Raw genomic sequence first — 16,249 nt, 5'->3', positions numbered from 1 at the left:
AGAGCCAATACCCAGAGCTGCAAAGTTGATTGATGATAGCGCATAGCACCACCAGCATTTGAAGTCTGGTCAAATCGGTATCCACAAAAAAAATTAATATTTCGTAAATGAGTAGTCAATTTATAGACAGTAAGACACTGGCTGATCATCCAGGGGCTCCAGACACGATCCCGGTGAGGTCATAATACTGTAATATGATTTTCTCGAAGCCTGGGTGTTTCTATTATTGTTTCAATTCTATTTGAACATAACTGTTTCAATACACTGCTGTCATAGGCTGTTGTAGCGTTATAAGAATATATCGTCACTGTTCTGGCAGAAGACACCAATTCGAAAAAATGACATATTGAGTTAGTACAAAAATGCTCCTTATTTCAAACTTTACCGTCTGGAAACCTTCTTAATAAATAAACAGTCTTTATTTTAAAGTCATCCTTTTTACGATTACTTAATAAACTCACATGATAGACCATTATTTCAAACTTTTTAACAACTTCAAAGTCAAATTACTCAAAACTAGTATTCTCCAGTTAGTGTGTTCTGCCAGAACAGAGACGATATTATATATTTGTGTCATATGTGATTTTATGATTGTTTATTTAAATATTCTAAATAATAATGGTGTACGCTGCCCATCTATAATAATTGACGCAGTCTAGCTAGCACGCTTTAGTTTCGGTACAAGTTGAACGTGTTTTTTGTTCGAAATGTAATAATTAATGAAATGATAAAATCCATTCATAACAAATTCAAGTTTCAGAATTTATATTGGTAATATTTAAATATTTATTAATTTACAGAATTGACTGAGTTAATCTAAAATTATGTCGAAATGCTTGTGGCTTTTGACAGATGCGGATAATGCAGTTTTTTACAAATGATTCACTTTAACAATGTCTTCTAGATAGGGGTTCCTTCAACGGGTTCGAGCGGGGTAGAAATTCATCAATATGTTATATGTTTCTTACAATAATTACTTTGTTACGCTTAAAACTAGTGATAATACAACATTATGGCAATGCAGGTGAAGACAATAGATGCTAAGTTTCCGTGGGACTATGGCGAGGTGTTTTGGTGGAGGATTTCCGATCTAATCGGTCGTTCCAGTGCTGTGCTGTGTATTGGACGTATCCGGGGTCCGTCGGACTGCTCGGTCCTCCGTTGTAATTCAAATTATTCTCCTTCTGCTCCTTGATGGCTGGCATTGGCAGTAGAAACGAAACGGCTGGTAATTCATCACCGTAGACCTGAGAAGAAGCTTCTCGTTTGTTTGATTTCGGCAGAGTCTGTTTCTGCTGCAAGCCGAAGTATTCAGCAATCTGCTGTAAGGTTGGCGGTTTAGATTTAGTCTTGCTTCTGACTGAGTCAGTTTTTTCATCCGGACTCTTTCTGTTATACAGACTTAGATTGTCATAAATTCCATATCCCTTATTGGATCTGTTTTCTTTAATTCTGGCGAAGACGGGAGTCTGTAATTCTGGCAAATAATCTTCTTTCACCGGAAACGGTGGTATATTTTCTTCTTCAAACTTCTCCCAGTGTTTATGCTTTTCGTAATCGCTACGTGGCGACATTCCCATTCGAGGATAGCCTCTTTTATCATACTCCATCGAACGCATTATGTTCTCTTCGTATTCCTTCATATACTGCTCGTTCAACCGTGCAAGGTCTTCCTTATGATACTGCTTTTGAGATTCCAACTTCTCATCCAACATCTTTAAATATGCAATATTTTTCTTCATTTCATTATCATATTTCTTCGGATCAAACCCTGTTTCATCTGAATAGTCTCTTTTGTCTTCTTCTTCACTTCTGTCATGTGCAACCGATGTACTCTTTTGGAATGAATTGTTTTCTTTCATATTACCTCGTTTTGATTCTCCGTTTCGAACCGATCCATATTTAGTTTTCGCTATCGGTTCAAATGTCACTTCTTCTTCAGTGTTTTCTTCAGCAAACTTATGATACCCCGTCTTTTGTGAATTTATAAAAGCGTCAACATCGTCTTTGTCTTCTGCCATTTTCATTTCTCCACCATTTCCCATTGGGAAATCTTTTGCAGCTTCCGCGTCTTTCTCATGATTCTTTTTATTCTTACCTTTATCTTTATCGGCTTTCTTGTCTACTTTTTTAAACTTCTCCGGGAAGAATTGTTGTTGTTTTGAAGTGTGCGAATTCGTATTGTTGCCGGTGTCTTTCTTCAAATCTAATGTAAGCTTCGGGTAATTCCCTCCGAGTTTCTCTGCATCAGTTTGCGAGTGTTTACTGGTACTCTTTCTCCGAGGTCCCGCCAGGTCAATTAAAAATAATACAGCTGTCACTAATGATAGCACACCTAAAACGGCAGCATTATCGATGAGGCGATCCGGTATCGATTCTAAAGATGCCAGTTCGAGACTACCTGCAAAAAGTTACAAAAAAAACAAAAATTATAAACTATAAAGAAAACACAATTATAATCTTATAGTGATGGTATACGTGCATGGATTTACTTGAACCAATACATAGTGTGTATTTTTAAAGTTAAACTATCGCGATAATAACTGTTTACACGTAATAGTGCTGACTGTCTCGCTAATCTCATTCTTCAAGAGCAAGCGAGACTGCATGATACTATTTTTGACAGGTCGTGAAAATCGGTTAACCTCAAAATGAGTCTGCGCGGTGTAGTTTGTTTTGTTACCGGCAAGTTCGCCAATATCGTTCTACTGCGTAGACGCAGATATCACATAGTCCAATTGTCACATATAAATTCAGAAGCTTCTGAACTTTTTTGATCCACGCATGCAATCTTGCAATTTTCACGAAAATATGTGTTTACACATGCATTCCGTGATAATACGTACTGTCAGCAGTAAATCTATGCATGTGTAAACGGAGTATTATAGCGCCTGTACACGTGCATGGATTTACTGGCAGCAATAGTTTGTATTTTAAATTATCGTGACAATAACTGTTTACGCGTAAAAGTGCTGACTGTCTCTCCAATCTCATTATTCAAGAGTAAGCGAGACGCGATGTTGTCATTTTATAGTACTATTTGATAGGTAGTGAAAATCGGTTAACCCCAGAATGAGTATAGTTGGCTTTTTTTGCCGGCAGTTTCGCCATAATTGTTCTACTGTGGAGGCGTAGATCGAAAAAATCCCTACTGTCGCATGAAAATTCAGAAGCTTCCAAACTTTTTTGATTCATGCATGCAAGCTTGCAACTGCAGGATAATACATGTTTAGGTACGCATACATTTTCTTGTGGTGGCCGCGATAATACTTACTGTCAACAGCCAATCCATGCACGTGTAAACGGGGTATTATAACAGTTTATTGTAATCATTGTATTAATTAAAATAGTCATATTAAAAAAGAGAATTAATTTAATAATTATTGTAATAATAAATTATAATATAAGTATAAAGAGTTGCTAATTCAGATAAACTAAGTATAATGAGAATGACATAGCTCATTTGGACTGTTAGTAATGAAAAACCTTTTATTTATTCAAATGGTTTACTGAAACGGTAATAGGTTGGAATTCATACAGTGGTACCCACTAAACGCCCACATGGGACGGCCCCTAAAATTCGCTGGATCGATGAACTCATTTGGTGGATGTACATGGAAATGAAGAACTAGAGACCAGAAGAGTGGAAGGAGCCATTGGAGGCCTTCGTCCAGCAATGGATCGACACTGGCTAATTGTGATATTAATAGAGAATTAGATTATGACGTCATCATACTATCTAGGCCACCACCAGGAAACTTTTCCACTCCACTATATCTGCTGTGAGTAACTTCTCTTTCATTTGATTACGTTGGACGTATTGATATATCAACTCATTTACCTAATATTATGAAGAATAGTGCTCCAAATCCTAAGAGAACGCCTTCTAATATGCGCCTTCCATGTGGAATCTCACGGAAAATCCTTCCAAGGAGTAAACCGAATGTGATGATCACGTAACCTGTAATCATAATTATGTCATTAATGTTTTTGATCATTTTTCTTCATTGCTGGGACTTCATGACTGAGGATTGTGATCTGGGTGATTTCGATGGTTTGATTCATTCCCGACTCAAGTAGATAGCCGATACATTCACAACGATTGGTCTTACTTTTTCCGCCCCTCCCGTTGTTGTCTATGGATGACCTGTCATTGTTCTATAGAGTGCTCATACTGGCGCGTCTGTCTTGTTGACACATGGAATGGTTTGATTTGGATAGATGAGTTACATGATAAATAATACACTAGCATAACACACCTTCTACAAATGTAATGCATAGATCAATGCTACATATTTTTTGGAAATCGATATTACCACCGGTTTTTGTGTTAATGACTAGTCTGACTTTGACAGCTGATGAATAACAGGAATGAATATTATTTATAATTTATTAATATATTTGATTTGAGATTTTTTTATAATTCAATTTGAAACGAGAAAAGTCGAATCAATATGTCAAGCAATCTGGGATCTGATTTTGATAGTGGATCACTCGCTGCTTGTGCAAAAAGATATGCTCAGGCTTCATTAATCTAAAGATGGCGCTCTTTGATTTCATTTATCCGGCATAATGGTAGGTAGTTGAAAAACACAGACACTTTTAATTCTGCCTATCCATCAGGACCTTTCCATTATACCTGTAATCAGTGGCGGCCGGTGATAATAAAATTAGGGAGTGCAAATAAAGACATGCATTTTTCTTTTCATGGTATTGGAAAAAAATCTGCAATAGCCTTCGTGGTGGAGGTAGGCGTATGCTAAACGACGCTTACATTCACGGACAGCATTTATTTGTTGCCAAAGTTACAAAGTTCAAGCCTCTGGTATGATAAGTATGATGCAAAAGGCAATAGGTACACACGTTTTTCGATTTTTATTGTACCTAATTAAACTTCATATGACGTGCTGACATATTTACCACGTTTGTCACTCGTAACTTCCATAAATCGTAACTGATGTAAGTATTTTAGACATGTGTCATTGAGAAAAAGCCGCAAAATCTTCATTTGTCATCCCACATTATTCTCATATACGCACTGTATCATTTTTATAAATACTAGGCATGGATCATTAATTTTCCAACGGGATATCACTTGTGTTAAAAATTTGCAACTTTTGTACACCCCAACTCCAGAATTGCACTCCAAATGGGACTGATTTGAAAGACATTCAACGTCAAAAATAATAGTTAGTATAAGTAGGTATATTATATGTATTATGTTACTGACTTACTTTGCTGTAGATTTATATTAAAATTATTTAGTGTTTAATTTTGAAATGTAAAATAATTATACAATCGTATTTTTATGGTGAGATGGCTATACCTAACTTAATGATCACAATATTACTCTAATCGATATTTTGATTGATTCAATATTAACATGGCGTATCATACAACGGAGCATTTACCTCATAACGTCATAACGTATGAAATAATAATATACCTAGTATTTTTAAATACTGCGCGGGAACCTTTTACCTACTTCATACGTACGTACAATAATATTATTATAAACGCGCCAGTCAATCGCGGCATCTATCGGTTATACTTGAAGCACTAGGAGGGAGGACATTGCACAATGCAAGGTAAAAATTGTACGTTCAGTGAGGTACAATATATCGGCAGCATGCAAAAAATCGTCTACGGTCAGGCAGTACAGATGCTCTTTCGAACATTCAACAAATACTATGAAAGACGTACATGTATACAAACATCCAGCTCAGCGGCCGGTTAAAAATACGCTAGAAATACGTACGGTGATGCGCGTAGCGGATGGGTGACAAATTAAAGATATTTTACAATAATTAATTATTATAATATGTAGGTATTTGAATACATACATATTATTACATAATAATTTGGGAGATCAGTGCACATTTGCTCCTATACACGAGCCGTCCCTGCCTGTAATTAAATGATAAATAGGTAAGGTGAATGCTGAACTAGGTACGTTGATAATTTCCATTTGAATTAAAAACAATTAAGATTCATGATAAGTACAATAATTCAATCAATTGATATAAGTAGGTATGTAATAAAATAATAATACTGTTTCGAAGCGTATAATAACGTATGCAGATATTATTATTTTTGTTTGCATTTGGGCTAGTGTAAAAACGTATATTTTATCGCGTCGGCTGGCTGATCTTGTGGCCGAGTGGCACAATGACTGGATTATGAGCGAATTTATGTCTGTTACACCGAATGTGCAAAATTGACTATTACATGAAATGGGCAAAATTTTGCCTAAATCGTGAAAAATGCAAGCCCGTTGCCTTATTCATGAATTAGACAAAATATCTGGCGAGTGCGTGAATTCCGCAGTAATTTTTCTGCCTAGTTCATGCATTGGACAAATTAGATAGTAGCGCTACGGTGGTATTTTTTGCAACTAAACTGAACGTGTCAAATGCTCATGCATTGGTCAAAATGTACGTGTATTATCTATGGTCAAAATAGATGGTCGCGCTCCGGTGGTGTTTTTTGCAACTAATCAAACTAACCAAATGTGTCAAATGTCATTGATTATAATATAAAAATATACCAATTGAGATACCCGGGGTTCCAGCGGCTAGCTCAGGTGTCCATCGAACCCCGGATACACAAAAAAAGATATTTTAAATTGAGGAGAAATTAAATGAAACCACGTCTGTCTCGTGCGTAACTTGGTATTATCTTATATTTTACATTTTCTTTACACGTTTATATATTTTGTTTTAACAATAAGTTTCGCAGGTCCGTACAATTCGTCGCTATAGGATTTGTTTCCCGAATATCCATTTTTGTCGAAATCGACATTTTAATGCAGTTCAATTTCTTTTATCGAACTCTACCGAAATCGTTTATAAAAACAATATATTTTTATCTAGGAACAGAGATATTTTTTTGAAAAACCCGAATACGCCATGTTAAGTTACAATTACTCCGTGTTGTTCTCCCGAATGTCCAACTATTCGCACCTGAATATCCAAGTTAATTTCGGTCGAAATAAATCTCTGGCTGAGTTTTTATTTCCCGAATATGACTTTTAGCCAATCAAACCGCGCTGACGCCGTGCATCTCGCTCCCACATTCACGCTGTCCAGCTCTAAAACAATCACGCCCACTTTCATATTTTTCGGCCGTCCGGAATGCTCTTTCAAATTTCGTCTTATTGATATTGTTTTTAAAGTTACTATTGTTTTAATAGTGAATTCATCAAATTTGAAGAGATCATTTATAGCTGATACATCACCAGTTCGCCCTGAACTTATAGTAAAGTTATGGAAGTGAGTATTTTAACCTAAATAACTGCATTTTGTTTTGATAAATGACACAAAATCCCAACGGTTATATGAATTCTACAGTGTGACCCGGCAACTTATTAATTAAACATTGTTTGTCTTTATTTTACTTTTAATCTAGGTATTTCTATAAAAATAAAGGCGATGCTATTATTTACTTTTGAATGCGCTGATAGTTAATTTAATTTAATATGTATGTTAGTAACTATTTATTTGGTAAATATTATATACTTAGGATATTGGTACCTACCTAATATTAGCAGCCAATGGTAATTAATTTATAGATGTTAATATTTTGTATTGTCATTCCAATAGTTAATATATAATATTTATTTGGTGGTTTGTAATAAGTTTAATTGTTAATTATAGAAATATATAGATATAATAATATACAGATATATATACATAGATTTTTTTTTTTTTTTGGAAAAAGTATTAATATAAAATTGTTAGCAAGTACGAGTAAGTACCATCATAAAATATTGGAGAAATCCGTGACGTCGGTTAGTAATTGAAGTAGTAGATACCTACTTTTATTTAATAAACCAAAACCGATCGCCGATAGTCGCTTGATTTTTAAGAATACTGATGAGCAGGTATTAAAAGACCAATAGTTAAAGTTTGTCGTCATAAGTATGTCACCTCGTAGCATAGTGGATAATTTGTGGACTGGGTCGTAAACCCAGGAGATGCAGGGACGATTCCTGCCGGGTGTCTTACTTTTTTCAAAAAGATTTTTTCTATTGGTTATAATATATTTTCTCAGAAGTGATTTTAAAAATTATGTATGTTCAATAATTAGAATGGTACATTCTTAAATCTTGTGAATTATTCGTTGAATAAAAAAAAAAGATTATTAAAAACTATTTTATTACTTATTACGAAAAAAACCGAAAAAAGCGAATGCCGCATGTTATTATTACCTACGAACTTGGGTTATTACGATCATTAGGTATTTAAATAGTAAAAGTAATCATTAAAAATTATCGTGTAAATAAATATAACATTTGAGGTGCGTACTTTTTGACCACTCAGTAATCCGTGGGCCGTGCAGCAATACGCTACGGTCTTAAGTCCCGAACGTCCTTGTTTTGTCCCGAATATCCATTATTCTGAGAGAGCGCTAAAAATTTCCCGAATATCCACAACGAGTACTTGTAAATAAAACGCATTTTCTGTGCATTTACTGATTTATACCAGTATATTATTCTTGGAATTTATTCTTAGATAATGTTGCAATCATACAGTGTAGAAAAAATGATTGATACATCTACTGATATTTCATAATACGACAATGAAATTTGTTTTTCGTCTCCTGAAAAATTGACATTTGGTCTATTCGGGAAACAAATCCTATAGCGACAACATGTTGGAAAAGGGACGCTTACTACTTTCTTTTTCTTTTTCAAACTTCGCGTACCCACGCCGTCCAACAAAAAGGACTCTCGTGATTGGCCAAATTTTATCGCGTGATGTTTTTGATTTGACGAATCACGAGGACCACCCTGGCGCAGGCGCGTGGAAATTTGAACGTTGCCGGCAAGCGCGGCAAAATTTATTATATATGAATAAGTACTTATATTTAATCTTAAAATTATCTCTTTCATCCATCATCATTAATACTTTAAAATCTATCTTAATTACACCTCCGCCCAGTAAGTGATTTTTACGCACCGGACGAAGGCCTTTACTCATGAATAAATAAAAAAAAATTAAATTACGTAGTTGAGCAAGGAATCAGATTAGATGTTTTATGAAGCCGTTTCTAGAGGTCAGGGTTACGTTTCGACTTATGACTACTAAATGATTATTTTACACCGGGAGAAGCCCGCCTGTAACAGGGGTATATCACAATCAATAACTACAATGACGTTCTTATCCATTTACTATGCGCAAAAAAAATCTAGAACTATAATATGATAACGGAAGAATTTTATTAAAAGGTATTTTCGCGATTTGATTCGTGCTTGGGTATCAATCGTGCAATGGTTGATTGTATGTTTGTGATAGTTTTTGACACTTTTTAGCTAACCTCAAAATGGACATTCAGTTGAATAATTCAGAATTACAAAACCTAACCTAACCTAACCCAACCTAACCTAATAATAATAATATAATATTATTTCCAATTATAACTAATAAAACCATCCGTATTAAATTTACTTTTTCTACTGTCATGTTGACAGTTTAAGAATTCCATACCCTGGCGAATTCACGTACTCGGCAGAAAATTTACCTAATTCATGAATAAGGCAACAGGCTTGACTATTACATGAATTAGCCAAAATTTTGCCCATTTCATGTAATAGTCAATTTCGCACATTCGGCGTAACATGTCTACATTGAATAATTACAAGATAAACTTTTTATAAGTATACCACGTTTTTAAATTTTCTGTTGAATCATATAAACTTGACAATTCTATGTATTAATAAATACTTTTTATTGTACTTGATAGAAATACTGAATAAATATAGAATAATGAAATGTTATTTTGACATTTCATATTGATTTCCATAGTAACGCACGTATATATTAATAATTTAGTTGCTAGGATCCCCTTAGCAATCAACAATAATAGCTTTCCATACAAAATAGAATTAACTGAAAATGATTTCAATTCTGCTTAAAGATGGCTAAAAGTATTAAAAGAATGCATTGTCATCGTGTTCTGATATATTCTAAATGCTTCAAATGTCTAGCTAGTCGGGAAGTTAATTAAAAATCGTCAATCGTCCAATACAAATCTTGGACAAACAAGAAAAAATGTACTGGACACACAAGAAAAAATTAGTACCGGACAAACAAGAATAAGAGCTAATAAAAACGTGGTAAAAAATATCTCGTTCGAACCCCAGCAACTGCAGCATTAATTATTTTTATTATATTATTATTGTAATGTGAATTAGTTACCTACAAACCAGAAGTTGACAGAAAACGTGAAACTTTCGTGTGACCAATATCTAACAATTATTTTTCCAGTAGGTCCTTTCAATAAACGCATTCTATTCTACGTTAAAACATAGTTTACTAACCAACCCATTCATTTTGTGCAATAATAATTTCAATATCTAAAAGCAGAATAATTAGTGAGCGTAGACATATAGAATAGAATAGACCAAGGGCACCCAACCTTTTTCAGGTGGGGAGCTACTTTTTATCATAATCTTCATGGAGATCGAAATCTAATAAGAATCTTGTAACATATTTTTTGTTTTTTTTTTTAAGTTCTTTAAAGTTAAAAATATTCATTTTATACCTAGCTAAAGCTAAAGATCTGCAAAAACAAAATAATTTTAATATTGTCATATTTTTTATAGATGAGGACGCAAGGAAGAGTAAAAAAAATCTTCATCCAGTTTTTCATTAATTCAAACATTTCTGTTGTATTAATATATATTTGTATAATAATTATTAGTAAAATATTTGACATTGTATAGGTATGTATCTCATTGACAATTTTCAAATAGGTACCTAATTCAGCATCTAATTACTTACTTGTTAATAGGTATGTACAATATAATATACATAAGTCCTATATATTTTATAATAGTACAGCAGGCCAAGAGCAGCGCTCGAAATGGAAAATTTTACGAACCGGAGCGCTCGATAATTTTATGAAAATTTTAACGTTGTTATCTAATTGTATATGTATTTTATAAAAATAAGTCTGTTAGATTTTTTTTATATGACATATCTAGCTCATGCGGTCAAATTAATATTTCCACGAGACGGAGCGATAATTTTGGAGATTCTATGAACCGGAACAGCGCTCCGGTGCGTTCCGGTCCATTTCGAGCCCTGGCCAAGAGGCCCAATGACAGTCGTGTATTTAGTAGGTAATAGAAGTGAAACAATCATAAACACCCAGGCTTTGAGAAAAATCACAAAAATATATTAAGACCGCACCGGATTCGAACCCGGAGCCCCCGGATGAAAGGACAGCACTTTACACACTGCAACATCAGGGCCGCGAAGGCAAACAGTCATCGAGGTGATTCCATGTTAGACATTGTTGAATTTAATAATTAATTTCATATGAAAAAATTAAGATTCATATGAATAAAACATGATAAAATTCGATAAAAGACGTCCTATTTTTCTGGATTCAGTACTTTCCATGTATCAGAAAATTTCATTTATGTCAACGTCATGGCCCCCACAAGGAAGGGGGGGGGGGGGCTGACCGGGCTATAGCTTAAGGTCCCGGGCTCAGGGGGGCAGCGTGGCGGGTCGGCCAGATAAATGAGATAAACACACATCTTAAATTTGCTCTAATAGTGAAAAAGTCGCCGTTATTACCATTTTAAAATATACGGTTGTGCGATACAATTATTGGTTGTCTTGTGTTGATACTCGACAATTCCATAATTCGATTTGTTAAAAAATCACTAAAATACACTGAATTTTATTTTATCTTGAACACAATTTAGAAAACGCCAATGTAAAGCGTCAGACTGTCTTTTACCTTAGCGATACGTGGGGGGGGGGGGGGGTGTCACCATGATCCTGGCTTGGGGGCCCGTTTCAGGATGTGGAGCCCATGGTCAACGTAACCTCATTTTGTAATTCAGTCAACTGTCAATAGAAATTGTCGATAATGTCGCGGGTCTCAGGTTCGAATCCTGGGTCTGACAAGTATACATACCTACCTAATATTGTTTTTCAATTTGAGTATGGATGGACCTAATAGTTGGAGCAAGTGGCTGACATCCATTTCTCGTAAAAATAAAATCTGTTAATACAAACACAAACCTCCATTCTATGGAGGCCCATAAAGGTCGGAAATTAAAGAATACTTAGAATCTGCCAGGTACCTATATCTGTGTGGCTTTAATTTAACTATTACCTATTATTTTAAATGCTTACCTAGGTACCTACCTACTATATCTACTATTCACCCGTGTTATAGTTAGAACATTAAACTACTTTTCGAAAGAAAATATACCTAGATACCTACCTACATATATAATATAAATGTATTCTTATTTAATTCTATATTCAAATAAATTCAAAATGCTGAACAAAATATTAAAATCGCCGTCATCAAAATGGCCGCAAAATGGCCGTAAAAATAGTACAACGAACAGATGATCGAACGTATTTTTTTCAAAATTCAGCTGAAAGGTGGACAGTGACGTCATAATTATTTGACATAAAACATACGCGCGGTTTGACGTTAGTGAAGACAGGTCAGGTCAGTCGGAGGATTTAAGAAAGTAGGGGGGGCGGAAATATTTATGCCAGACGCAAGGGGTGTAGTCTGCAGTTTTGTTTTAAATGAGTAAATAATAATTAATGTAGTACAATTTTATTGTTGCCTCCGTGTTCGGTTATTTGTCTATAATAAACTGAATAAACTAGAACACGATATAGGTCTCTCCAGTGGCGCACCCAGGATTTAATATTGGGGGGGGCCCAAGGAGGAGAATGTAAATTAGTCCCATAGGCTCTTTTTCTTCTTCACAGCCTAATTTCTCGTTGTCTATTGCACTCGATGTACATACACCATGGTCCCCACATCCTGAAACGGGCCCTCAGGCTAGGATATTTGGCGGGCCCCCTACCTACCGCTAATATTAAAGGCAGTGTGAAACACTACATTAACGTTTTTCAAATTGTGTTCTAATTTAAATTATTGGCGATTTTCAATACATCCACTTTAATAATGGAGCTGTCGAGTATCGACACATAATAATCAAAAAATATATTGCACAATTATATAAGTAATTGAAAATGTTCATGGCCATGAAGTATAATAGCGCCGCAGGCGAATTTTTTTGCTATTAAAACTAATTTATGATGTGTTTTTATCTCACATATCTGGTCAACCCGACACGCCGGGCCCCCCACAACCCGGGCCCCCAGGCTAGAGCCCTGTTAGCCCTCCCCAGCCATGACCTACACCACTCCGGAATTCGGGTGGACACCGAGAATTTTTTGACAGTTCCATTAGGAATTGGGTTTCTAAAATAACCTGACATTAGTGTTTCGAAATTTTTGTGTTTTAAATCTAATCTATTAAAATCTAAGAAATTGTTCTAAAAAGGGTGCTGGAGAATTACAAATCATTTTTTTGCCAGTGTTTTTATTTGTCTAAGCCCAAAGGTTTATTGGCTTTCAATTTCAATATTTTTGGGGGGGGCCAAGGCCCCTTGGCCCCCCCCCTGGGTGCGCCACTGGGTCTCTCAGCCAGAGTTGATGCTACACAGATACGAAAGATTGTGTGGATTGGTGAATTTCTGAAGAATGCAGTGTTCTTTTACAGGCTGTTCCTTTTTTGAATGCGTCTGTGTGAGTATTCGGCCGCCTCAACTCTGGATGTGCGATCTAGATACACTAATATAAGATAATATTATCTTCCATAAGTACTTATGAGTTTAATAATAATATATTTTGTATGTATGTATAGGAAGCGATATTATTATACTGCTTTGTACCTAGAGGGTACTGTTCGGTTAAAGCGGGTACAGCAGAAAACGCATTTTGAAAATAGCCGATAAACTGGATTATTTGTTAGTTTGGGTTAGTTTAGGTTAGGTTAGGTTGGGTTAGGTTAGGTTAGGTTCAGTTAGGTTTGGTTAGGTTTGGTTAGGTTAACCTAACAAATAATCCAGTTTATCGGCTATTTTCAAAATGCGTTTTCCGCTGTATCCGCTTTAACCGAACAGTACCAAAAAGAATATTAGTATAATATTGCACGTCATTTTAATCACTAATATTTTGGTTACTGTGTTAAAAAATGATGTATTTTCTGTCTCACGACGTCTGAATGTGATGTTATTACCTTATGATGAATGTTTGATTTCAATATTAGTATATTTTATTGACAGTGGTAGCTACCTACCTTACCTACTTTTTTGAGCTTTCTGACCCCGCGCGGCGATAGATGATTTCTGCTTCGATTAGATTGATAAGAACAATGGTGCGATAAAACAAATCTTTATCAAATGAATTCTCAGCCATTCATTATGCATGCTTATTAATACTTGATAAGAATAATATAAAGATAGGGTCATATTGCTTGTTCGTATATTGCACGTTTATTAAATTTAATATTTTAACACAACTGAATGAACGCTTTATTCAATGGTGACAATTTTGTGTTCTAAAAATTTATTTTATTATTGAAAACAGTCTTATTAAAGAAGAAATGGAACGGAATCACACTAGGAAAACAACGGTTAAACTGATAACGTGATAACAGTGGAAATACATACATATTATCGCAACAAAGTTGTTCCTTGCATATTATTATTATCCTGTGCCGATAGAAAATGTACTCTACCGTAAAAATAGTACTGTCTTATTTAACGTTTTTCGTAAAAGACAAGTAACCTACGTCGTATGTTAGACAATCGGTTATGTGTTATTAAAACCAACGGTACTTATACAGAGTTGTCCACATTTATTTCAGTATTTAATAAATAATAACACCCAACACGATTAAAATATTTTTTTTTTATATTTCGTAATTTGAAATAGCAAACTATTAAGCGCTATTCAGCGCTCGAAATGATCGGAGCGCACCGGAGCGCCGTTCCGGTTCATAAAATCCCCAAAATTATCGCTCCGTCTCGTGAAAATATTAACTTGACCGTTTGAGCTAGATATGCGATATAATAAAAAATCTAACACACTTATTTTTATAAAATACACATACAATTAGATAACTTTGTAAATATTTTCGTAAAATTATTGAGCGCTCCGGTTTGTGTTTGCTCCTATTGCATTATAAACAGTACCTAATTAATAATTGTGCATCAATATCTATTGTTGGTCTGACACACCCCCGATCATTTTGATTTATACATTTAAATAAGTATATTATAGGTAAGTATTCAATTTTAAATTAATTTTGATCCGTTTTTTAAGTATTTTTTCTACGAAATGGAGTACTTTTGTATATTTTTGCATATATGCAAAGACTAACAAAAAAGTATTTTTTATTAGATTTAAAAATTCGGTAATATTATAAGTATAGTATTCCATATCGTCATTTTGGTTAAAGTGTTAGACAAAAACAAAACCAAAACCTAACACAACCTACTTATTTTTGTGTTACAGTATATTGTATTAGGTTTGGTTTGGTTTTTCGTCCCAAAAGACATCGATCACAAAAACGGTAACAGAGTAGGTACTATAAAATTACCAAAAATTTGAAAGTTTGTTAATAATCATTACAATAGTATTACCTCCATAAACTGCGTCTGCGAATGATGCGCCAACTGAACCCCAGGTGATATTGCGAAGGAGTGACCATTCTCTTGATATTTTTTGTAGATATAACGACAATCGTACGGATTCATCATCAGTCACTCGTTTACATACGACGCAGGCAATGCAAAATAACTAAAAAAAATCAAACTATTTAAAAAAATAATAACAAAGAATATTTTATAAGTACATATTATTATTATTAATTTATTTTTGGTGAAAACTTTTATGATTTATTTTTAAATACTTATTAAATTAATATCATACGTACAACTTCGAAGACTTTTATAGCCACCCATTTATCACACACAACCATGTCTACTAATGTTTTTTAAACTTATTACTAAAACATAACACTTAAGTAAGCAACGACGTTGTCATCTTCGCGAAATCCAACGTACAACTGAGTACTGACTATGTTTTTGAATTGCATGGCTACGTTCTACGTTCATAATATTATTACTATCTGTATGCATTGTCTTCAACAGGTAAGTACAGGTAGGTAACTAAATTTAACGTGGTATCGCAGTTGGAGTTTTCTCGACTGACTGTCAGCGCGAGCGCCGACCACCTTGAAAAACGTTTTCAGTAATTGCTAATGTCCATTCACTAGCTTGACAATTATTATTGGTCAGCATTATGCACTTATAAATTAAGCCATACAACAAATAAAAATAAATGACAACTCTGGTAAAATGGCTTTTTGGCAAAGAGACGGAGATGGTTTAAGTAGGATTAAATGAGTT

At 34.5% G+C, this 16,249-nt stretch overlaps 1 protein-coding gene across 1 annotated transcript; it reads right to left on the bottom strand.

Moving 5' to 3' along the window:
- Positions 1-927: 927 nt before the first annotated feature.
- Positions 928-15,900, bottom strand: LOC147070346 (uncharacterized). Its single transcript, XM_085949685.1, has 4 exons — positions 15,775-15,900; positions 15,482-15,638; positions 3,842-3,961; positions 928-2,401 (listed from the first exon to the last, which is right to left on the bottom strand). The coding sequence occupies exons 1-4, from the start codon at positions 15,817-15,819 to the stop codon at positions 1,041-1,043; spliced, it is 1,683 nt and encodes a 560-aa protein (XP_085805811.1). The 5' UTR covers positions 15,820-15,900; the 3' UTR covers positions 928-1,040.
- Positions 15,901-16,249: the final 349 nt, after the last annotated feature.

The sequence above is a fragment of the Rhyacophila brunnea genome, unplaced genomic scaffold, assembly GCF_057557595.1.
Source record: "Rhyacophila brunnea isolate RB1 unplaced genomic scaffold, BYU_Rbru_1.0 scaffold_22, whole genome shotgun sequence".
NCBI lineage: Eukaryota > Metazoa > Arthropoda > Insecta > Trichoptera > Rhyacophilidae > Rhyacophila > Rhyacophila brunnea.
The sequence above is the reverse complement of the archived record's forward strand: the minus strand, read 5'-3'. Positions and strand labels throughout refer to the sequence as shown.

What these genes read in the sequence shown, in the direction of transcription:
- LOC147070346 (XM_085949685.1), bottom strand. Translation starts at nt 15,819, where the DNA reads ATGGTTGTGTGTGATAAATGGGTGGCTATAAAAGTCTTCGAAGTT. An exon ending in CTATAAAAGTCTTCGAAGTT is followed by an intron (nt 15,639 to 15,774) that starts GTACGTATGATA and finishes GATTTTTTTTAG; the next exon opens with TTATTTTGCATTGCCTGCGT. An exon ending in ACTATTCTTCATAATATTAG is followed by an intron (nt 2,402 to 3,841) that starts GTAAATGAGTTG and finishes AACTTTTTGCAG; the next exon opens with GTAGTCTCGAACTGGCATCT.